Source organism: Malaclemys terrapin, chromosome 4, assembly GCF_027887155.1.
Source record: "Malaclemys terrapin pileata isolate rMalTer1 chromosome 4, rMalTer1.hap1, whole genome shotgun sequence".
NCBI lineage: Eukaryota > Metazoa > Chordata > Testudines > Emydidae > Malaclemys > Malaclemys terrapin.
Window position 1 is genome coordinate 1,245,828 of NC_071508.1, and position 21,474 is coordinate 1,267,301.

Consider the following 21,474-nt stretch of genomic DNA (forward strand, 5'->3'; position numbering starts at 1 on the left):
CAGAGAGGGACCCAGATGATGTAGCCACCTCTACCTGCTTTGGGTAAATCCCAACCACCACTTGGGGTGGGAGACTTTGTCACCCCCCTGTGTCACTCACCTTTTGTCACCTTCCTCCGCGCCACATGTCCTTTTCCTTCCCCACCTTATTTCTTCACCATCTCTCTCCCTTTTGGCTTAGTCGGCCAAGACTGTATAGCTTGCAACCCAGCTGTGAGCCCGTGACCAAAGAGGCAGCTAAAAGCATTGTCCTGCACAGCTTGATACTGTCACGAGTTTTTCAGGTCTAGCGTGGCTGGTCACACTAGGGACTGGACCCAAGTTTCTCCAGCAGGGAGGTTGCAAAGTAACTCCCTGCTCTCCATGTGTCAGTATATAATGCCTGCATCTGTAACTTTCACTCTATGCATCTGAAGAAGTGAGGTTTTTACCCACGAAAGCTTATGCCCAAATAAATCTGTTAGTCTTTAAGGTGCCACCAGACTCCTTGTTGTTTTTGTAGATACAGACTAACATGGCTACCCCCTGATAAGTGAGAACTAGCAACCAGAAGCTGTGTTGTCTGTCTCTGCTGTTCTTGTCTCTCCTTTTGTTTGTCTTGTCTTGGAGGAAACGGGATTGGACTTTAACAACAACAGCAACTGCAGCTCCAACTCATTTTGACTATTTCCCTTTGCCCCCAAAAGAACAATTGTTGCGATGTAAAGACTGAGGGTATGTTTACACCTAAAATGCTGCATCAGCGCATAATTCACCTCCCCCGAGATGGAATTCTTCCAGTGTCCTAGCACTGCTTGCACTGGGGATTAGGTTGGGATAACTGCGTTACTCCAGGGTGTGGGTTTTTAACAACCCTGAGGCCTGGTCTACACTACGGGTTTAGGTCGACTTTAGCAGCGTTAAACCGAATTAAGCCTGGACACGTCCACACAACGAGGCCCTTTCTTTCGAATTAAAGGGCCCTTTAAACCGGTTTCTTTACACCACCTCCGACGAGGGGATTAGCGATAAAACCGGCCTTTGCGGGTCGGAATTGGGGTAGTGTGGACGGAATTCGATGTTATTGGCCTCCGGGAGCTATCCCACAGTGCTTCATTGTGACCACTCTGGACAGCGCTCTCAACTCAGATGCACTGACCAGGTAGACAGGAAAAGACCCGCGAAGGTTTGAATTTCATTTCCTGTTTGCCCAGCGTGGAGAGCACAGGTGACCACGCAGAGCTCATCAGCACAGGTAACCGTCATGGAGTCCTCCCAGGATCGCAAAAGAGCTCCAGCATGGACCGAACGGGAGGTACGAGATCTGCTCGCCATATGGGGAGATGAAGCAGTGATAGCTGAACTCCGTAGCAGTAAAAGAAATGGAAAAGTATTAGAAAAGATCTCCAAGGCCATGAAGGACTGAGGCCATAACAGGGACACACAGCAGTGCCGCGTGAAAATTAAGGAGCTAAGGCAAGCCTACCACAAAGCCAGAGAAGCAAACGGAAGGTCCGGGGCAGAGCCGCAAACTTGCCGCTACTACGCGGAGCTGCATGCGATCCTAGGGGGTGCAGCCACCACTACCCCAACCGTGTGCTATGACTCTCTCACTGGAGAAACACACAGGGAAGACGGTTCGGGGAACGAGGAAGATGATGATGGAGGTACTGTAGGTAGCTCACAGCAGCAAGGAAGCGGAGAAACCGGTTTCCCCAACAGCCAGGATATGTTTGTGACCCTGGACCTGGAACCAGTAACCCCCGAACTCACCCAAGACCCTCAGGGCACACAGGAGACCTCTGGTGAGTGTAACTTTGTAAATATTTGTAAACATTACAAAAAAAAAGCAAGCAAGTCTGTTAACGTGTATGGGGATGGAGCGGAAATCCTCCAGGGACATCTCCAGAAAGCTCTCCTGGTTGAAATGGGGTGATTTTATTAAGGGGGACATTCAGAGGCGCCCGTTCCTGCTCTTCTGACCAGAAATGTTCCCCGCTGTTAACCACGCGGTGGGGGGGAGGGGTGAAGTGATCATCCCAGAGAATCGTGTGTGTGTGTGTGGGGGGGTGGTTTACTTGTGTTTGTGCCGCATGTTAACCGGGAAACCGCAGCCCCCTCCTTTTACATTGAAACCCCATTTTAAATGGACAACCCAATTCATCCTTGATATGGGAAATGCGCTGCTGTTTGCAACCTTTCCCGCATGTTAAGAAGGTTAAAAAAGCCAAAACACTGTGGCCTACGATGGCTGCCTGCAAGCCGAAATATGCGACCTTGTAATGAAAGAGTGTACCCATTGTTCCCTAAAATGTGTCTTTTTTAACCACCTCTCCCTTCTCCTCCACCAGCTGCAAATGTTTCTCCTTCGCAGAGGCTCGTGAACATTAGAAAGAGAAAACGTAAGACGAGGGACGAGATGTTCACGGAGCTGCAGATGTCCGCCCAGGCTGATAGAGCACAGCAGAATGCGTGGAGGCAGTCAATGACGGAGATGAGAAAAGCCCAATATGAACGAGAGGAGAGGTGGCGGGCTGAATCGCGGGAAGAACAGAGCAAGTGGCGAGCTGAAGACGATAGGTGGCGTCAGCTTGCAGACAGACGGCAAGAGGCAATGCTCCGTCTGCTGGAGCATAAAAGTGATATGCTCGAGCGTATGGTTGAGTTGCAGGAAAGGCAGCAGGAGCAGAGACCGCCGCTACAGCCCCTGTGTAACCAACAGCCCTCCTCCCCAAGTTCCATAGCCTCCTCACCCAGACGCCCAAGAACACGGTGGGGGGGCCTCCGTCCACCCAGTCACTCCACCCCAGATGATCGCCAAAGCATCAGAAGGCTGGCCTTCAATAAGAGTTAAAGTTTTAAAATGCAGTGTGTCCTTTTCCATCCCTCCTCCCCCACCCATCCCAGGCTACCTTGGCAATTATCCCCCTACCTCTGTAAGGAACTAATAAAGAATGCATGAATGTGAAAAAACAATGACTTTATTGCCTCTGCAAGGGGGAGGGGAGGGTGGGGTGGGGTGGTTGGTTTACAGGGAAGTAGAGTGAACCGGGTCGGGGGGGGGGGGGTTGCAGGGTTCATCAAGGAGAAACAAACAGAAGTTTCACACAGTAGCCTGGCCAGTCACAAAACTCGTTTTCAAAGCTTCTCTGATGCGCACCGCGCCCTGCTGTGCTCCTCTAACCGCCCTGGTGTCTGGCTGCGCGTAATCAGCGGCCAGGCGAGTTGCCTCAACCTCCCACCCCGCCATAAAGGTCTCCCCCTTACTCTCACAGATATTGTGGAGCGCACAGCAAGCAGCAATAACAATAGGGATATTCTTTTCGCTGAGGTCTGAGCGAGTCAGTAAGCTGCGCCAGCGCGCTTTTAAACGTCCAAATGCACATTCCACCACCATTCGGCACTTGCTCAGCCTGTAGTTGAACAGGTCCTGACTCCTGTCCAGGCTGCCTGTGTACGGCTTCATGAGCCATGGCATTAAGGGGTAGGCTGGGTCCCCAAGGATCACGATAGGCATTTCAACATCCCCAACGGTCACTTTCTGGTCCGGGAAGAAAGTCCCTTCCTCCAGCTTTCGAAACAGAGCAGAGTTCCTGAAGACGCGAGCATCATGTACCTTTCCCGGCCATCCCACGTTGATGTTGGTGAAACGTCCCTTGTGATCCACCAGGGCTTGCAGCAGCATTGAAAAGTACCCCTTGCGGTTTACGTAGTCGGTGGCTTGGTGCTCCGGTGACAAGATAGGGATATGGGTTCCGTCTATGGCCCCGCCACAGTTTGGGAATCCCATTTCAGCAAAACCATCCACTATTGACTGCACGTTGCCCAGAGTCACTACCCTTGCTATCACCAGGTCTTTCATTGCCCTGGCAAATTGGATCACAGCAGCCCCCACCGTAGATTTGCCCACTCCAAATTGATTCCCGACTGACCGGTAGCTGTCTGGCGTTGCAAGCTTCCACAGGGCTATCGCCACTCGCTTCTCAACTGTGAGGGCTGCTCTCATCTTGGTATTCTGGCGCTTCAGGGCAGGGGAAAGCAAGTCACAAAGTTCCATGAAAGTGGCCTTACGCATGCGAAAGTTTCGCAGCCACTGGGAATCGTCCCATACCTGCAGCACGATGCGATCCCACCAGTCTGTGCTTGTTTCCCGGGCCCAGAATCGGCGTTCCACGGTATCAACCTGCCCCAGTGACACCATGATTTCCACATTGCTGGGGCCTGTGCCTTGTGAGAGGTCTATGGCCATGTCAATTTCCTCATCACTCTCGTCGCCGTGCTGCAATCGCCTCCTCGCCTGGTCCGGGTTTCGCCTTGGCATGTTCTGGCTCTGCATATACTCCAGGACAATGCGCGTGGTGTTCATAGTGCTCATAATTGCTGCGGTGATCTGAGCGGGCTCCATGATCCCAGTGCTAGCTATGGCGCCTGGTCAGAAAAAAGGCGCGAAAGTAGTATCTGATGGACCAGGAGAAGGAGGGAGGGAGGGAGGGAGGGAGGGAGGGCCGAGTGACGACATGGCGTACAGGTACAGGAACAGGGAGAAACACAAACAACTGTCACACAGAATGGTCCCCCCAAAGATTAAACTGGAAACCCTGGGCTTAGCAGGCCGTTGATTTCACGGAGGAAGGGGAAGCAAATGAACACAGAACAAATCTATTTTTTACATCTTAAGGTGGCAGCCGACGCTGCAGCATGAGTGACAGCCATACCAGTACGATGATGATGGGTACCAATCATAATATACCATCATCTGCCAAAAGGCAAGGGGCTGCTGCTGTGTAGCAATGCAGCCCCACGTCTGCCAGCCCCACGTCCGCCAGCACCCAGCATCGCCCTCGGCCTCTTCTGGGTGCTTAGCAGACAATATTGGGCAATTGGCAGAAAATAGTATATTATGACTGGTAACCGTCATCATCGAGACAGTAGCATGTCTGCCCAGGTGGCCATGATTGACAGCCACTCCAGTACGATGACGACGGGTACCAGTCATAATATACCATCGCCTGGAAGGGGCTGGTGCAATGCAGCCCTACGGCTGCCAGCCCCACGGCTATCACTCATGCTACACCGTCTACCGCCAAAAGGCAGTTAGCAGCTGCTGCTGTGTAGCAATGCAGTCCCACGTCTGCCGGCACCCAGAGGACATATGGTGACGGTGAGCTCAGCTGTGCTGAGCGGGCTCCATGTTGTCTGCACAAGTAACCCAGGTAACCCAGGTAAAAAGGCGCGAATCTATTGTCTGCCGTTGCTGTGACGGGGGAGGGAGGGGCCTGACGACATGTACCCAGAACCGCCCGCGACACTGTTTTGCATCATCCGGGCATTGGGATCTCAACCCAGAATTCAAAGAAAAGGCGCGAACCGCTTCTCGGCTCGAGCTGTGGCGCAAACGTAGTATCTGACGGCCTAGGGGAAGGAGGGAGGGGGGCCGAGTGACGACATGGCGTACAGGCACAGGGAATTAAAATAAAGAACGGTGGCTGTGCATCAGGGAGAGACACAAACAACTGTCACAGACTGGTCCCCCCCAAAGATTAAACTGAAAACCCTGGGTTTAGCAGGCCGTTGATTTGACGGAGGGAGGGGGAAGCAAATGAATACAGAGAAAATCTATTTTTTACATCTTAAGACGACGGTGCAGCGTGACTGATAGCCCTCGGCATCTTTCTGGGTGCTTGGCAGCAAATACGGGGCGGTGTATGACGATGGTCTTCAGGCCTATTGCATGAGCTGCTGCTCAGGGAAGACTCTGCTAATGTGCGATGACCCGACTTGTAATAGGCCGGCTAACAGTCATAATACACCATTTACTGCCAAAAGGCAAGCCCCACGGCTGCCAGCACCCAGATCGCCGATGAAGGCTACCAGTCTACTGCACCGTCTACCGCCAAAAGGCAGTTAGCAGCTGCTGCTGTGTAGCAATGCAGTCCCACGTCTGCCGGCACCAAGAGGACATATGGTGACGGTGAGCTCAGCTGTGCTGAGCGGGCTCCATGTTGTCTGCACAGGTAACCCAGGTAACCCAGGTAAAAAGGCGCGAATCTATTGTCTGCCGTTGCTGTGACGGGGGAGGGAGGGGCCTGACGACATGTACCCAGAACCGCCCGCGACACTGTTTTGCATCATCCGGGCATTGGGATCTCAACCCAGAATTCCAAGGGGCGGCGGAGACTGCGGGAACTGTGGGATAGCTGTGGGATAGCTACCCATAGTGCAATGCTCCGGAAGTCGACGCTAGCCTCGTACTGTGGACGCGGTCTGCCGACTAGAGCACCTAGAGCATTTTATTGTGTGGACATACACAATCGGCTGTATACAACCGATTTCAATAAAACCGGCTTCTATAAATTCGAACTAATTTCATAGTGTAGACATACCCTGAGAGATGTAACTATGCCGATGTATGTTTCCAGTGTAGACCAGCCCACAAGGTGGGGAAAGTAATATCCGTTATTGGACCAACTTCTGTTGGTGATTGAGACTAGCTTTCAAGCTCCACAGAGCTCTTCTTCAGGGCTGGGAAAGGTGCTCCGAGGGTCACAGCTAAATAGAAGGCAGAGTGGATCGTTAGCACAAGGAGTTAGCACATGTTGCAAGAGACCATTCAAAGTGAGGTGGGCAGCTAACCTTCTGCAGTCTGAGGACAAAGGAGGGTTAGTGGGTTGCAGATTGTTGTAATGAGCCATAAATCCAGTGTCTCTACTGAGTCCATGATTTTTGTGTCCGATGGAGTTATGAATTTAAGCTCCCAGGTTCATCTTTTGAAGGTTTTGTGCAGGTTTCCTTTCAGGACAAGGACTGAGAGGTCAGATATGGAGCAAGTGACAATTGTTCACCTATGGGTGATGTGGTGTTTTTGTCTTTTATCATTTTCCTGTGCAAGTTCATTCAAGGGCCCACCGATTTCTGGTTTCACTTCTGGAGAGCTTGCTTCTGAGGAGCTTGGAGAGAGGTCGGGGGTTGTTTGAAGGCCAAAAAGGGAGCTCAGGGAAGATTTTTCGGGATGGGATCCCCATCGAGTATGGGCTGTAGTTGTTTGATGATATCCCATGCGGGATCCAGTGTAAAGTGCTAGGTGACAATTGGGGGTGTACGGTTCCAGGGCTTTTCTTTCCGTATTGCAGCAGGTTTTCTCGGGGTAGTTGAGTGGCCTGTTCCATGACGTCTCTGCGGGAGCGCCCTCGTCTGGTCAAGGTGGTCATGTCAAGTTGGGTTTTTATTTTCTAAAGACTCCTCATAGCCAAAGTCAAAGGGAACCAGGGATGTTGTTCAAACAAAAGCTGCTGTAATACTCCGCTTTAACAGTTTTGCCTTCTTTTCTGTACCTATAACAGAAGGTTAAAAGGCTGAGGAACGGGGTGTTTGCCGTGGCCCCTGGCATGCTGAGATCTCTGTATGCCAAACTCTGCCCCCTCTACAATGCTGGACAGGGTCGGATTAACACCTCTGACCTTAGGGCCCATTTATTCCACCCCAATTACCACGTTTCTGGGGGCTGGGCTGGGCTGACAGAAGGAATACACCAGATGGCCCGGTGCCTGCTGGGAGGATGGGCCGGCTGTCTGGGAGGGGGGCAGTGAGAGACAGTGACACCAGTGTCTCCCTGTCCCTCCCACCCCCCCACTGTGCACTGCCTAACAAGGGTCCCTGCATAAGCCCTCTCTTTCCAGGCAGCCCCCCCATCTCTGCCAAGGACCCCCTGCCTGTGACTCCTACCTCTTCCACCCAGCTCCCCCCCGCCGACTCTGCCCCCAGAACCAGGCCGTCCTTAGGCATAAGCAGAATATACAGCTGTGTAGGGCACCGTGACATTTGGGGTACCAAATTGCCCCAAATTTCATGATGCCCATGGGGTGCGCTCACTGCAAGGGGCAGGGACGTTCCTAGGGGGGTGCAGGGCCCAGGACAACTCTCTCCACTCTGCTGGCTTCCCGCTGTGTCGCTCTGTTTCCCGCCGCTGGTGAGTTCGGTGGGGGTAGACCCCTGCCCCCAAGTCCCTTCCCCTGAACAATACGGCTGGGGCGGGGGGAGCGGAGCAGGCTGGGGCCGGATTGTTCCGCTTGCTACTGCCGGTGCCAGGCCCCCTGCTAATTCCCCGGGCCACTCTGGGCCTGTGGGGCCCCCCAAAGCTCCTGCCTGCCCACAGGCCTTGAGCGCAGCTCAGCCTCTCCGCAGGGGGTGGAGGAGCAGGGGCTTGGGCTGCGTAGGGCACCATAATTGGTAGGGACGGGGCTGCACAGGACCCTCCCAAACTCCAACCTCTGCTCCCTCCACCATGATCTGCCTTCTCCAGCCACGCTCCTGACCCCCTCCTCCCCACATCTGCTGCTCCAGGATCCTCCCCCCTCTGCTCCACCCCCTCAAGTTACCCCCACCCCCTCCTCCTCTCCCCACCAGCCCCTCCCTCTCCCTGGCTCCTCCCCTCCCCCAGACTCCTCCCACCAGCCCTCCCTCTCCCCCACCTTCCTCCCCTGGCTCCTCCCCCTACCCTCCCCGGCTCCTCCCCTCCCCCAGACTCCTCCCACCAGCCCCTCGCTCTCCCCCACCTTCCTCCCCTGGCTCCTCCCCTCCCCCATGCACCTCCCACCAGCCCCTCCCCCACCTCCCTCCCCTGGCTCCTCCCACCACCACCTCCCGCTCCCCGACTTCTCCTCCAGCCCCCCCAGTTCTCCTTCGGGTCCGGTTCAGACGCCAGTCCTTTTGCGTTTGGCGCTAGCCCCGCCCCTTCGGTCAGGCCGACCAATCAGGAGCGCCGGATGGGGCGGGCGCACGCGCGCGGCTGGGCGGGGGCGTTGGAGCCGAGCTGAAGTCGGGGCGAGCGGCTGAGGAGCGGGCGTGGGTGGGGGGGCGTTAAGACGCATCGCAATGGCGCATGCGTACTGAGAGGGTGGTGCACGCGCTTTTGAGCGGTGAATATAAACAGCGCATGCTCAAACAGCAGGGCGGGGGGAAAAAAAGGAGTATGGCGCATGCGCACTGAAGAAGCATTAGCAAGACTTCGCTGAGCAGGGCGTGCGACCTGGCCGACTTTTGAAAGAGGCGCATGCGCAGTGAGGGGCAAACGCTCTGAGAGGGGCGCGGTACGGGCTCCGTCCTCATGCGCGTGGTAAGGCGCGGGGGGCGCACGCGCAGTGAAAGGTCCCGAGCAGAGGCTTCACAAAATGGCGGCGGGGGCCTGGGGTTGCCTGGTAGCCAGTGGCTGAGATGTGACCCCCCCCCAGCTTCCCTTGGGAGCCCAGTGACCGGAGCCCCCAGCAGGGTCAGTTGGGGCGAGCTGCAAGATGGCCGCCACCTCGGCGTGAACATCAGGGGCCACTGCCAAGATGGCTGCCATGGCATGACAAGCATGGCACGAGCCCCAAGATGGCCGCCAGGTTGGCGTGAGCCCCAAGATGGCCACCGTGTTGGCGTGACTGGCAGATGGCGAGCCCCAAGATGGCTGCCAGGTTGGCGTGAGCCCCAAGATGGCCGCCGGGTTGGCGCAACTGGCCGACCTCTGGGATGGCTGCCACACTGGCATGACTGGCAGGTGGCGAGCCCCAAAATGGCCACAGTGTTGGTGTGACTGGCATCTAAGCTCAGGGCTGTTATTGTAGGGTCTCCGCTGAACTCTTTGTGGTCACTGTGCCCCTGAAAAGCACCAGCACTGACTGCTGGCTTGTTATTGTAGGGTCTCCAGCCATGCTCTAACCATTGGCTCTCCCCTTGCAGCCTGGTCCCGTCCCGCCATGGAGGCCGCGGCCACGGAGGAGGGCGAGGTGACCTCTGGGATGCAGTCCCTGGCGGTTGAGGATGCCCCGGAGCTGGTGCCGGCTGCAGCGGAGGAGGACGGGCCGGCGCCGGAAGGGGCGGAGGAGCGGGGGCAGGAGGAAGAGGCTGGGTGGTGTGTCCCCTGCAGCGACGAGGAGCTGGAGGCCCCAGAGGCCTGGATGCCGCCGCCTGAGGAGATCAGACGCCTCTACGAGCAGATCGCTGCAGAGGGCACCCTGCCGCTCCAGGCCGAGCTCCTGCCCCGCAGGGCCCCCACCCCTGAGCCAGACAGCGAGGAGGAGGACAGGTCTGACGGGCAGCCCGAGAGCGAAGAGGAGGAGGAGGAGAAGTGAGCACAGGGCTGGGCTAGCTGGGGGCTGTGGGTTGGGGGTGAGGGGCAGTGGCAGGGCTGGGGGGGGCAGGGGTTGTGGGTCGGGGGTGAGGGGCACTGGCAGGGCTTGGGGGGAAAGGGCTGGGCTAGCAGGGGCTGCGGGTTGGCATTGAGGGGTACTGGGAGGGCTGGGGACTGTGCGTCTGGCGCTGCCCCTTCCCCTCTGTTGGGTCTTTAACCCCTTGGTTCTCTCTGCTCCAGGCCCCACGTCCCGACCGAGTTTGACTTTGACGATGAGCCTGTGACACCCAAGAACTCCCTGATTGATCGCAGGAGAACACCAGGTAGGAGCAGAGCCGGGATAGAACACAGGCGTCCTGGCTCCCTCCCCCCTCCCTGAGCGGGGATGGAACCCAGGGGTCCTGATGCTCCCCTCCCCCCACAGGCGGCTCGCGCAGCCAGAAGCGCGAGGCCCGGCTGGACAAGGTGCTGTCAGACATGAAGCGGCACAAGAAGCTGGAGGAGCAGATCCTGCGCACGGGCCGCGACCTCTTCCAGCTGGACAGGGAGGAGGCACCGTCCCCACAGCGCCCCTCGGGGCTCTTCCTGCGCCAGCGCAAGTACTGACTGCCGGGGGTGGGGCTGGCAGGCAGTGGGGCCCTGCCCCCTTCCCAGCATTCTCTGGGCTGGCGCTGGGATCCCGCTGCACCAAGGATGCTCCAGCCCGGATACCAGCTCAGGGGGCTGAGATGGGGGAGGAATACAGTGACGGACCAGTGGGGTCAGCCCATGGGGCACAGGGCCCCAGGGCACGGGAATGGGGCCCGTGGCTTTCAGGATCTCAGCACAGCTGCCTCCATCACACCTATGGCTCCACCCCCATAAGGGGCTGGCAAAGCAGGAAATACCCCCCTGTGTTGCCCGGAGGGGGCAGAACCTACAGCTGGACATGGGGGAGGGAAGGGTCTATCCAGTGTTTCTGCTGCAATAAATGTGTTTCTCGCCCTCTGGCGTCTCCTTTCTTCTGCCCGGTTCATGCTGAGCTGAGGCCCCCTAGTGCCAGACACTCTGACCCCAACGAGGCTTGGGACTCTTGTAGGCCCTACATAAACACCACCTCTGCAGATCCTACCCCAGAGGGGTCTCCCTTAGAGCCTGGCCGGGACCTCTGCCACGGGGTTGTGTGTGTCTGTGAATCGGGCCTTCCCGAGGCTCAGGAGTGTTTTGCAGACATGGCCACCCTGGGCACTCAGTCGGCAGGATCCTGTTCCTCCAGGAAGCGGGACTTCCTGTTACACCCACAATACAAGGGTGTGTGAACCCTAGGTATTCTGCTATGAGAGGTAAGGGCTTGCTGTGTTGTCATCAGGGCTGGAGGTGGGACTTCCTGTATTGTTATCGAGGCAGGCGGTGGGACTTCGTTACCCATGCAGGAGGAGGCGGGACTTCCTGTATCGCCTCAGGAACTTCCTTTGCCCGCAGGCTGTTCCTCCCAGGAGAAGGTGTGAATTGTTGTTCCCTGCTGGGTCATGTCCTCACAGGATGAGGCCCCTCTTCAGAGGCCGGGCTTTGTGTTCCATTGTCCAATCAGGGCAGAATGCTGGCATTAAGGGGCGGGGCCTCTGCAGGAAATGCATTCCCCCTCGCCTGAGGCCTCCTGCCCCGAGGTGCTTGGGTCAGGGGTGTGTGTGATGTGGGGAGGGTGGGGTCCCGGCTCAGAGCCCAGACCTGCCCCATCCACCCCCCACCAGCTGGGCAAGCGGGGCGGGACGGAGGCAGGGACGGAGCAATTGCGGGGGGGGGGAGGGGAGTGTCGAGATCCCTCTAGGCCCCAGTCCCGAGTTGGGGCGTGCCGGGCCCTTTGCTACAGCATGGCTTGTGGTGGGGAGTTCCCTGGGGCCCACCCCACAGCCAGGCCGCCCTCCCACTCAAGACACCACCTGAGTCAGCTGGCTCCTGCCCCCCAAACCCAGACCCCCACGTGGGGAACAGAGACAAAACCCAGCAGACCCCGTTCTCCCCCTGTGCCTTTACCCAGAGCCGTTCCTCGCCCTCCGGACGCCTGGGTCCACCTGCTCTGCTGGTGCCCCTCACTCCCAACCCGCAGCCCCTGCTAGCCCAGCCCTGGGTTCCCCCAGCTCTGCTAGTGCCCCTCACTCCCGACCCACAGCCCCTGCCAGCCCAGCCCTGTCGCCCCCCAGCTCTGCCGGTGCCCCTCACTCCCGACCCGCAGCCCCTGCCAGCCCAGCCCTGTCCCCCCCCAGCTCTGCCGGTGCCCCTCACTCCCGACCCGCAGCCCCTGCCAGCCCAGCCCTGCCTCCCCCCAGCTCTGCCGGTGCCCCTCACTCCCGACCCGCAGCCCCTGCCAGCCCAGCCCTGTCCCCCCCCAGCTCTGTCGGTGCCCCTCACTCCCAACCCGCAGCCCCTGCCAGCCCAGCCCTGCCCCCCCCAGCTCTGCCGGTGCCCCTCACTCCCAACCCGCAGCCCCTGCCAGCCCAGCCCTGCCCCCCCCAGCTCTGCCGGTGCCCCTCACTCCCGACCCGCAGCCCCTGCCAGCCCAGCCCTGTCCCCCCCCAGCTCTGCCGGTGCCCCTCACTCCCGACACACAGCCCCTGCCAGCCCTGCGCCCCCAGCTCTGCCAGTGCCCCTCACTCCTGACCCGCAGCCCTAGTCCCTCCCTGGGAGATGGGTGACTCAGATGCCCACTGCGGCCGTGCTGGGCGTGTGGGGGGAGCGGCAGCTTCGTGACTCCCCGGGGGGGGGGGGCGGGATGGGGGTTGATGAGGGGGTGGAGAGAGATTTCAACCTGCTGCCACCTGGGCTGGGGGGGGCAGCGCCCCTCCCCCCCAGGACAGGCCCCCTGCCCCCGAGCCAGCCAGCGCCCCCCTGTGGCCAGGTGAGGACGGCACCCCCCGGAGGGGCCAAGGCAGCTGGAGGCCTCAGGGAACCCGGAAGCTGCCCCCCCCTCGGTCTCCTTTCTGTGTCAGCAGCTGACGCACGGTCCCCCCCGCGCCCCCGCATCCCGTCACCATGGCAACCCATTGTTACCTCCAACGCAGCCGGGGCCGGGGGGGCCCCAGCGTATATAGGGCCCTGGGCCGGTGTGAAGGCACCAGCGCTGGGCCGGCCCGCCGGGGAGCCAGGAACACCCCTTTTCCTTCCCCTCACCGCCGGGGAGCCACCCCTGGCCCCCCAGAGCCCTGCTGAGTGGAAGCAGGCAAGTGCCAGGTAAGGGGGCACCCCACAGCCTGAAGGAGTGTGCAGGGGGCAGAGGCTGGGTTAGTAGAGGGGACGGGTGAATTGGGGGCGGGCTAGTGGGGTAATGTTTGGGGTGTCAGGGCCATGGTGGGAGGAGTGGCACAGGGTTTTGGGGGGGGTCTGACGGGAGAGTGGGTGGGGGGATTGTGGGGGCAGCGGGGGATGGAAAGGGGGATGCATTGGGGTCGTGGATGTAGAGTGCAGGGGGAATTGGGGTCGGTTGGATTCTGGGGGCAGGGGATTGTTGGGGTGCCGAGGGATGCTGGGTTCCCTGACAAAAGTGGGGGGTGCTTGGAAAGCCCCTGCCCCACAGAGGTGATGCCAGCCTCCCCCTCCCCTACGGGGGGCTGCAGGTCGGGAGTGAGGGGCACCGGCAGGGCTGGGGGGGGCAGGGGCTGCAGGTCGGGAGTGAGGGGCACCGGCAGAGCTGGGGGGGGGCTGCACGTCCGGAGGGGCGGGCACCGGCAGGGTGGGGGGGAGGGGCTGTGGGGGCTGCAGGTCAGGAGGGGGGGCACCGGCATGGTTGGGGGGGGCAGGGGCTGCAGGTCGGGAGGGGGGGGGCACCGGCAGGGCGAGGGTGCCAGTCCTGCTCTGGCCCTTTAAGGGGCGGGCCCATCCCTCCCCCCTCCATTTTCTCCCTCCCTTTTTCTGCGCATCAGCCCCGCAGCCCCCCTCCCCATCCCAGAGCCGGATGCCTGGGTTCCGCGGCGGGACGGAGGCGGCCTCCCGGCTGCCCCCTAGCCCCCCACGGGGAGGGGCCGGCCCCAGCCGGAGCTAGGTAGGCGCCCCCGGCGGGGGGGGCCAGGACTCTGGGGCCCCCCCAAGATCCCACCCCCTTTCCGCCCTGCACCCCCACAACGGGGGCGTCGGCCCGAGCCAGGGGCGGCTCTCGCCTAGGGAAGTGGGGGCGGACCCAGGCGGCCGGGAGGGGGTGAGGCAGGATCATCCCCTCTATTCTATTCCCCCCCCCGCACTGGAGATCCGGGGGGGGGCTCACTTGAGAACCTTCGAAATGTGCCCCCCACCTATGGGGAGGGGGAATGGAAAGCGCTGGAGACGGGGGTGGGGATGGGGCCTGGGCCCACCAGGGGGAATCCAGCCCCAGGGCAGGTACTGGCTGTAGGGGGCTGGGAGCTGGGGCACAGAGCCCCCCCTCTGACACCCCCCCTTTTCTCTCCCCCCCAGCCATCCCCCATGTACGCCGAAGCCTCCACCATGAATTTCCGGACGCCCGGCTTCTTCCGGCGCAGCCCGGCCCCCGCGGCGAAGCCGGCCCCCGGGGTCCCCCCACTGTCGGCGCTGGGGGGCATCGCCCAGATCTCACCCTGCCTCTACCTGTGCAGTGGCAATGCGGCCGCCAACCGGCCCCTGGTGTCGGCGCGGGCGGTGACCTGCGTGGTGAACGCCACCATGGAGATCCCCAACGCCAACTGGCCCGACATCGAGTACGTCAAGGTGCCGGTGCCCGACCTGCCCCACGCCCCCCTGGGCCTCTACTTCGACTCGGTGGCCGACCGCATCCACCAGACGGGCAAGCGCAACGGGCGCACCCTGGTGCACTGCGTGGCGGGCGTGAGCCGCTCGGCCTCGCTCTGCATCGCCTACCTCATGAAGTACCATCGGCTCAGCCTGCTGGATGCCCACCAGTGGGTGAAGAGCCGGCGGCCCGTGGTGCGGCCCAACGTGGGCTTCTGGCGCCAGCTCATCGACTACGAGCGCCGGCTCTTCGGCAAGAACACAGTGCGCATGGTGCCCTCGCCCATCGGCCCGGTGCCCGACGTCTACGAGAAGGAGACCCGCGGCCTGGTGCCCCTCTGGAGCTACAGATAGGCGGGCACCACCCAGTACTTTGCAACCCAGGACAGCTGGACCCGCCCCAGCAAGGGGCAGATGTTAGTGCCCGGACTTGGGCAGACTGAACACCTCGGGGGCACTGGTGACTGTATTTGCCCCTGGAGGAGAGATTTGGGGGCAGCTCCCCCACCCTGGGACCGGCTTGGCGGGGGGTAGAGGTTGTCCCACAAAAAAGCATTTTCTAACCTCAGAAACTTGGAGGGGGGGTTTTGCAGAGTCTGAAGCTGTGTTTAAAGGGGGGGGGGAGAAGAGTCATTGAGTATAACTCCCCCCCCCCCCCCCCCCGTGTGACTCTCCCCCTGGGTGGCCATTTTTGTAGGGCCTACCACAAACACCCCACTAACCGCCTTCCAATTCACCCCCCCCACAAACAATTCCCCCCCCCCCCCCGGAGAGACAAGATCTCAACTGCTGCCCTCAATTGGGGGGGTGTAAGTGGGGGGGGGTGTAAGTGGGAGGGGGCAAAATGGGGGTGGGGGGAGAGAATCTGCTCTCAGCCTGTCTTCCGCTCGCCCCTGTATAGCTCTGTACATAGCCACAAAGATCTATAGTCCTTCCCCAGCCACGAGCGCAATAAACAAACCTTGCCATTAAACCACTCAGCAGGGGCTGCTGGGGGGCAGGGAGGAGGTGGGGGCTTGGAGGCACTGCCTGCAGTGGGGGATTGGGGGAGGTCTGGGGGGCTCTGGCCGCAGTGGGGAGGTTTGGGGGGGGCATGCTCACTCGCTCGCCCCTTAAATAATAAAATTCACTTTATTTTATAATATAAAAAACTCCTATAAATAAATAAAACAAAGACATTTACAACTGGGGGGCTCAGGGTCAATGTGGGGGGAATTGCCGCCCAGGTGTAGAACTATGGGGTGCCCCCCAAGCCAGGACACATCCAGCCCCCTGCCCCAGCATCCTTCATTGAGGGGCCAGTGTGGGAATATTCTGGGGTCACCTCTGGCTCCCCCCCCCAGCACTGCAGGGAGGACCCCGCTAGTGGCTATGGGGTCCCCAACCTCCAGTTTTGGGGTGATGGGTGGGAGCACCTCAAAGTGCCAGACACCAGTCGGGGGGGGAATTCCTAGAGGTTACCCCCCCGCCGATTTCTGTCCCAAGTTCATCCTAAATCGGCCCTGGAGCCCCATACCTGCTCCCTACCAAGTGTGGAATGGGAGACGGATTTGCCCCCCTATCCAACAGGGGGCACTCCCTGACCTGCCCCCCACAAACAATGGGCCCTTCCAAGCAGGGGTGAGCCCCACAGTGGGCAGGGGGGGTGTTATACCCAGGCGCTGCCCCCCAGCCTCAGTCGCTCTCTGCGTCACTGCTGATCACGCCGCGGAGGCTGGACCAGTCCACTGGGTGCCGGGCTGGGGGGCCCCCGTCGGCGACTGGGGGGTCGGCCGGGGGAGTGCTGTACAGGCTCCAGATGTTCCGGCGCCGGGGACGGCCTGTGGGGAGGGTAGAGGAGGGTCAGCTCCAGAGGGCGGTCCCTGCTCCCCCCCCCCCCCGATTCCCCGCCCCGCACATCCCCCTGGATCCATCCCCCTTAACTCCAACCTGCAGCCCCATCTCCCGTCCCAGTGTTTCACCCCACAACCCCACTGCCAACTGCACCCCCCGTCTCTCCCCCCCGCCCCCCTCACCGTCCGAGGCGATGATGTTCCCTACGTCCAGCGCTGCCACCTCGGCTGCCTCCTCCCGGCGCAGCCGCAGCGCCCGGCACCGTTCCAGAGAGGGGTTCCCTGGGGGAATGGGGGGGTTACTGGGGGGCTCTCCCGGGGAGCCCCCTGCCCCTCCCAAACCCCTCCCCCAACTCACTCCAGGGGCCCCCTTCCCTGTACCCTCAACCCCCCTCCTTGCCCCATCTCCAACCCCCCCACCCTGCCCGCCCCCTCCAGCCCCCCGCCCCCATCCCCCCCTCACCCTGCAGCCCAATGGCCTCCAGCTCCCGGCGCAAGACCCCGACCCGCTGCTTGACGGAGCGACACCCGGCCAGCAGCTTCCTGTAGTTCCGCCGCACGCCACAGGCCAGGATGTAGCGCTTCAGCCGCCGCACCGCCGGGTGCTCCTCCGCCGGGCCGGCCCCCCCGCTGCCTGGTGCCTGGGGGTGGGGACAGGTTAGGGACCGCCCCCAAGGGGAGGGGCTACAGGAAAACCGCGCTTCGTGGGAAAACCAAACGAAATTTTCCCGGGCTCAGCTGGGGGGTGGGGGTGAGTTCCTTTAAAACCTTGTGGGTGGGTTGTTTTTTCTAACCCCCCCCCGCCCCCCGCCATTCTCGGACGTTTTCCACTGGAGAACGGAAATTAATGTCGGAAAAGTTCAGCGCTCGATGGCTTTCCTGACCCCGACTCCTGGTTTGGTTTGTTTTTTTAAATACAAACATTTCCCTTAGGGAAAATCCTAATTCCTGCAGCAAAATTTCATTTGACGATGTCCAATTTTCTAACTTTAAAAAATAGTTTCCGCTGGGAAAAAATATAATAAAAATTCAGTTCCGTTTATTTTTCCCTTCTCTCTACCCCGCCCCCTCTTTTAAATTGCACTGGGAAAAACCTGCATTTAATAAAATTTCAGTTCATGTTTTCTCATTCCTGACTTTTAAAATAATTTTTCCAGAGGAAAAAAATTTTTAGTGCAATTTCTGTTCAGAATTCCTTTCCCCTGAATTTTAAAACCATTTTTCCACCTTGGGGACAAGTGTGAATCACATAGCAACATTTCAGTTCTCAATTTCTCTTTTCTCTGTCTACAAAAAGTTTCCACTGGGGGGGGGGGGGGACGACAAAAATTCACACAGCAAAATTTTGTAGATCAGGTTTTTTCCCTTTTCTCCGACTTTTAAAATTAATTTGCCAGGAGAAAAGAAAATTAATTGAGTACAATTTCAGTTCCCAATTCCTTTTTCCTGAATTTTAAAACATTTTTTCCACTGGGGGAAAAAAATGAATGTAGCAAAAATTTAATTCCATAATTTGTCCTTTTTTTCTAACTTTTAAAACAATTTTCCACTGGGAAAATAGTGAGAACTGAAATTTTTCTACAATTTCTTGTTCCCTTTCTCCAGCTTAAAAAAAAAAGTCCACAAAAAAAAAATAAAAATCCATGCAATAACTTTACAACTTTTCACGACTTTTATATTGTTTTTTTCCTGGAGAAAGAATGTATTTAGTGCAATTTCAGTCCTCGATCCTTTCCCCCCAGTTGTCAGACACATTTTTCATGGGAAAAATAATTAATGGAGCCAGAATTTCATTTCACAATTTCTTGGGGGTTTTGGAAATTTTAAAACAATTTTCCACTGGAAAAAACAAAGTATGAAAATTTCTGTTCAATTTTTTTGTTCCTTTTTGCATTAGGAGAAAAAAGGGATTGAATCGAATTTCAGTTCACGTTTCCTCGCTTAGGACATTTAAAACAATTTTGCCAGGAGAAAAAAATTCATTCAGTGCAATTACAGTTGGTAATTCCTTTTAGTAGGTGCCTTTGGGTAGCCGACCCGGACGCCTGGGTCCCATTTTCCATTCTGGCCTATGGGGGCACTGCAGGACCCCTTCGGGAGCCGTCCCGGAGGCCTGGTTCCCACTCCCCATTCCGGGCTCTGAGGACACAGCAGGACCCCTTCGGGACGCCCGGACCCCACTCCCCATCCTGGGCGCTGGAAGCGCTGCAGGACCCCTTTCGGGAGCTGTCCTGGACGCCTGGGTCCCATCCCCCCCTCACCTTTCCCTTCTTGCGCCGGAAGCCTGGGTTGGGGCTGTTGTTCTCATCCTGTGCGGAGGAGGAGGATGAAGAGTCGTCGTCGTCTGTCTCAGAGCTGCCCCTCTGCCTCGCCTGCACCTTCCCCTCCTCTTCCTCGCTCTCGCTGCCCCGCTTGGCCTTCCTCCTTCCCTCTTTCCCCGTCCCCTTCCTGCTCTCACCCTCCTCCTCCTCGCTCTCGCTGCCCTGCTCGGCCTTCCTCCTTCCCTTCCTGCTCTCACCCTCCTCCTCCTCGCTCTCGCTGCCCCGCTTGGCCTTCCTCCTTCCCTCTTTCCCCGTCCCCTTCCTGCTCCCACCACCCTCCTCCTCCTCGCTCTCGCTGCCCTGCTCGGCCTTCCTCCTTCCCTTCCTGCTCTCACCCTCCTCCTCCTCGCTCCCCGATTCCTCCTCACTCTGGGCCTTCGTCGTCCTCTTCTTCCTCTCCAGCTCCGCCTCCTTCATTCCCGGCTTCCTGCTCCTACCCCCCTCGCTCCCCAATTCCTCCCACTTCTGAGCCTTTGTCTTCTTCCTGCTGCCCACTTCCTCAGCCTCGCTATCACTCCTCCGCTCGGCCTCCTTCATTCCCTTCTTCCCTGCCAGCTTCCGGCTCCTACCCTCCGCTTCCGACCTCGCTCCCCAATTCCTCCCTCTTCTGAGCCGTCAACCTGCCCCTCTTCCTGCTGCCCACTTCCTCAGCCTCACTATCACTCCTCCACTCGGCCTCCTTCGTTCCCTTCTTCCCTGTCGGCTTCCGGCTCCTACCCTCCTCTGACTCGCTCCTTGATTCCTCCTCTCTCTGAGCCTTTGTCCTCTTCTCCTTGTTCTCTTCCTCCTCACTATCACTCCATCTCCCGGCTTCCTCGTTCTCTTCTTCCTGCCCCTTTCTGCTCTGACACTCCTTCTCGTTCACCTCAGAGTCGCTCCCCACTTCCGTCCCTGAGCCTTCATCCTTCCCTTTTTCTTGCTGTCCCCCTCCTCCTCGCTATCACTCCTCCGCTTGGTCTTCCTCGCTCCCGTCTTCCCTGTCTGCTTCTGCCGCTTAAACTCCTCCTCCTCCACTGCCGATTCACTCCCCGACTCCTCCTGCATCTGAGCTGTGATCCCCCGTTCGCTTTCCCCATCTGCTCCCCACAGTCACCCCTCCGCTCTGCCTCTCTCGCTCGCTTCTTCCCCGGCCGGCCTGCGCCTCGGCTCCCTCTGCTCTCCTCCTCGGGGGCTGCTTCGTTCCCTCGCTGCCGGCCGCCCATTCGGAGTCGCGCTCTCTGCCGGCGCCACCCCGGTCTGGTGTCTCCTCTGCCCCAGAATCCCCCTCGTCCTCACACGATCCGTGTGCCCGGATTTCCCGGCATCCTCCTGGCCAGGAGCCAGTTTCGGCTTCCTCGAATCAATCCCAGAATCCTCCTCATCAGAACGGGCCTCTGGAAACCAGACGGGGAAGAAGGAGTTAACCAGAGCTGGGACGCGGGGGCTGGGCACAGGAGGATCCTTGCCCGGTGCTGGGACGCGGCCCCTCTGGGGCGGGGGGGCTGGGCACACGGGGACCCGCGCTGGAAGTGGCCCATCTGGGGTGTGGGGGGCACCTGCTCACCAGAACCCTGATCCAGTCGCCTGTTTCTTTCTCGCCATGTCCTTGGGGCCCCCCCACGACGAGTCGGAGCCGCTGCGGGGTCGCTTCTCAGCCCCGACTTCAGGGCGTCCCGGGCGCTCTCGGGGTTCGGGGACCCCCCGTCGGAACTGGAATCATCCAGCTGCTGGCACAGGCCAATGAGGTTACACAGGAACCCGCCCCCGCCGAGCTCCCCCTCACCTCCCCGCCGAGCCCCCCCTCTCCTCCCCACTGCCCGAGCCCCCCCCTCACCTCCCCGCCGCTCCCCCTCACCTGCATTCTCAGCAGCTCCTCCTCACCAGCTGCTTGAGCAGCTCCTTCTCCTCCCGCACCAGGCTCTGCCGGCCCACATGGGCCAGGTACCTGCTCCGCACCATGGCCAGCGTCAGCACACTGCGGGCACAGGGGACGGGGTTAGAGAACCCAGGAGTCCGGGTGCCGCCCCCCCAACCCACCGAACCCGTTCCCGCCCAGAGAACCCAGGAGTCGGGTGCCGCCCCCCCCCAACCCACCGAACCCCTTCCCGCCCAGAGAACCCAGGAGTCCGGGCACCAGTCCCCCCGCTCCGACCCACCGAACCCCTTCCCGCCCAGAGAACCCAGGAGTCCGGGCACCAGTCCCCCCGCCTCCGACCCACCGAACCCCTTCCCGCCCAGAGAACCCAGGAGTCCGGGCACCAGTCCCCCCGCTCCGACCCACCGACCCCTTCCCGCCCAGAGAACCCAGGAGTCCGGGCACCAGTCCCCCCGCTCCGACCCACCGAACCCCTTCCCGCCCAGAGAACCCAGGAGTCCGGGCTCCACAATCCTTTGCTCCCCCTACCAGCCCAGGGAACCCAGGTGTCCGGGCCCGGGGGCACCTGAGGTCCGGGCTGCCCTGGAAGAGCCCGCGAGTGAAGTCCCGCATCGCTGCTCCGCAGCCATCGCCCCGCTGCGTCTTTCCCGCCTCCGGAGCCCGTCA

The 21,474-nt window shown here is 59.8% G+C and overlaps 3 protein-coding genes across 7 annotated transcripts; 2 read left to right on the forward strand and 1 right to left on the reverse strand.

Annotated features, from left to right (window-relative positions):
- The first annotated feature begins 8,794 nt into the window (after positions 1 to 8,794).
- Positions 8,795 to 11,071, forward strand: PAGR1 (PAXIP1 associated glutamate rich protein 1). 3 transcript variants are annotated; one of them, XM_054026045.1, is made up of 4 exons: positions 8,795 to 8,894; positions 9,697 to 10,084; positions 10,328 to 10,410; positions 10,512 to 11,071. In XM_054026045.1, the coding sequence occupies exons 1-4, from the start codon at positions 8,858 to 8,860 to the stop codon at positions 10,691 to 10,693; spliced, it is 690 nt and encodes a 229-aa protein (XP_053882020.1). In that variant the 5' UTR covers positions 8,795 to 8,857; the 3' UTR covers positions 10,694 to 11,071. The 3 variants fall into 3 exon arrangements, with proteins under 3 accessions (XP_053882020.1, XP_053882022.1, XP_053882021.1); XM_054026047.1 differs by lacking the exon at positions 8,795 to 8,894 and adding an exon at positions 8,935 to 9,091; XM_054026046.1 differs by lacking the exon at positions 8,795 to 8,894 and adding an exon at positions 9,114 to 9,244.
- An 88-nt stretch (positions 11,072 to 11,159) lies between these two features.
- On the forward strand, positions 11,160 to 15,773 carry LOC128836036 (dual specificity protein phosphatase 14-like). 3 transcript variants are annotated; one of them, XM_054026041.1, is made up of 2 exons: positions 11,160 to 11,568; positions 14,510 to 15,773. In XM_054026041.1, the coding sequence occupies exons 1-2, from the start codon at positions 11,494 to 11,496 to the stop codon at positions 15,152 to 15,154; spliced, it is 720 nt and encodes a 239-aa protein (XP_053882016.1). In that variant the 5' UTR covers positions 11,160 to 11,493; the 3' UTR covers positions 15,155 to 15,773. The 3 variants fall into 3 exon arrangements, with proteins under 3 accessions (XP_053882016.1, XP_053882018.1, XP_053882017.1); XM_054026043.1 differs by lacking the exon at positions 11,160 to 11,568 and adding an exon at positions 12,946 to 13,294; XM_054026042.1 differs by lacking the exon at positions 11,160 to 11,568 and adding an exon at positions 13,899 to 14,102.
- Positions 15,774 to 15,912: 139 nt separating this feature from the next.
- On the reverse strand, positions 15,913 to 20,901 carry HIRIP3 (HIRA interacting protein 3). The gene is given in 11 exon segments (XM_054026020.1): positions 15,913 to 16,620; positions 16,816 to 16,914; positions 17,096 to 17,273; positions 18,894 to 19,536; positions 19,538 to 19,841; positions 19,844 to 20,008; positions 20,011 to 20,091; positions 20,094 to 20,237; positions 20,240 to 20,326; positions 20,497 to 20,656; positions 20,788 to 20,901. Coding segments are annotated over 11 exon segments (2,013 nt in total). The 5' UTR covers positions 20,794 to 20,901; the 3' UTR covers positions 15,913 to 16,474.
- Positions 20,902 to 21,474: the final 573 nt, after the last annotated feature.

Excerpts from the sequence above, each read along its gene's own strand:
- PAGR1 (XM_054026045.1), top strand. The coding sequence starts at position 8,858 with ATGCGTACTGAGAGGGTGGTGCACGCGCTTTTGAGCG. Across the intron at positions 8,895-9,696 it reads GGTGCACGCGCTTTTGAGCG|CCTGGTCCCGTCCCGCCATG; the intron begins GTGAATATAAAC and ends CTCCCCTTGCAG. Across the intron at positions 10,411-10,511 it reads TGATCGCAGGAGAACACCAG|GCGGCTCGCGCAGCCAGAAG; the intron begins GTAGGAGCAGAG and ends CTCCCCCCACAG.
- LOC128836036 (XM_054026041.1), top strand. The coding sequence starts at position 11,494 with ATGCAGGAGGAGGCGGGACTTCCTGTATCGCCTCAGGAACTTCCTTTG. Across the intron at positions 11,569-14,509 it reads GCTGTTCCTCCCAGGAGAAG|CCATCCCCCATGTACGCCGA; the intron begins GTGTGAATTGTT and ends TCTCCCCCCCAG.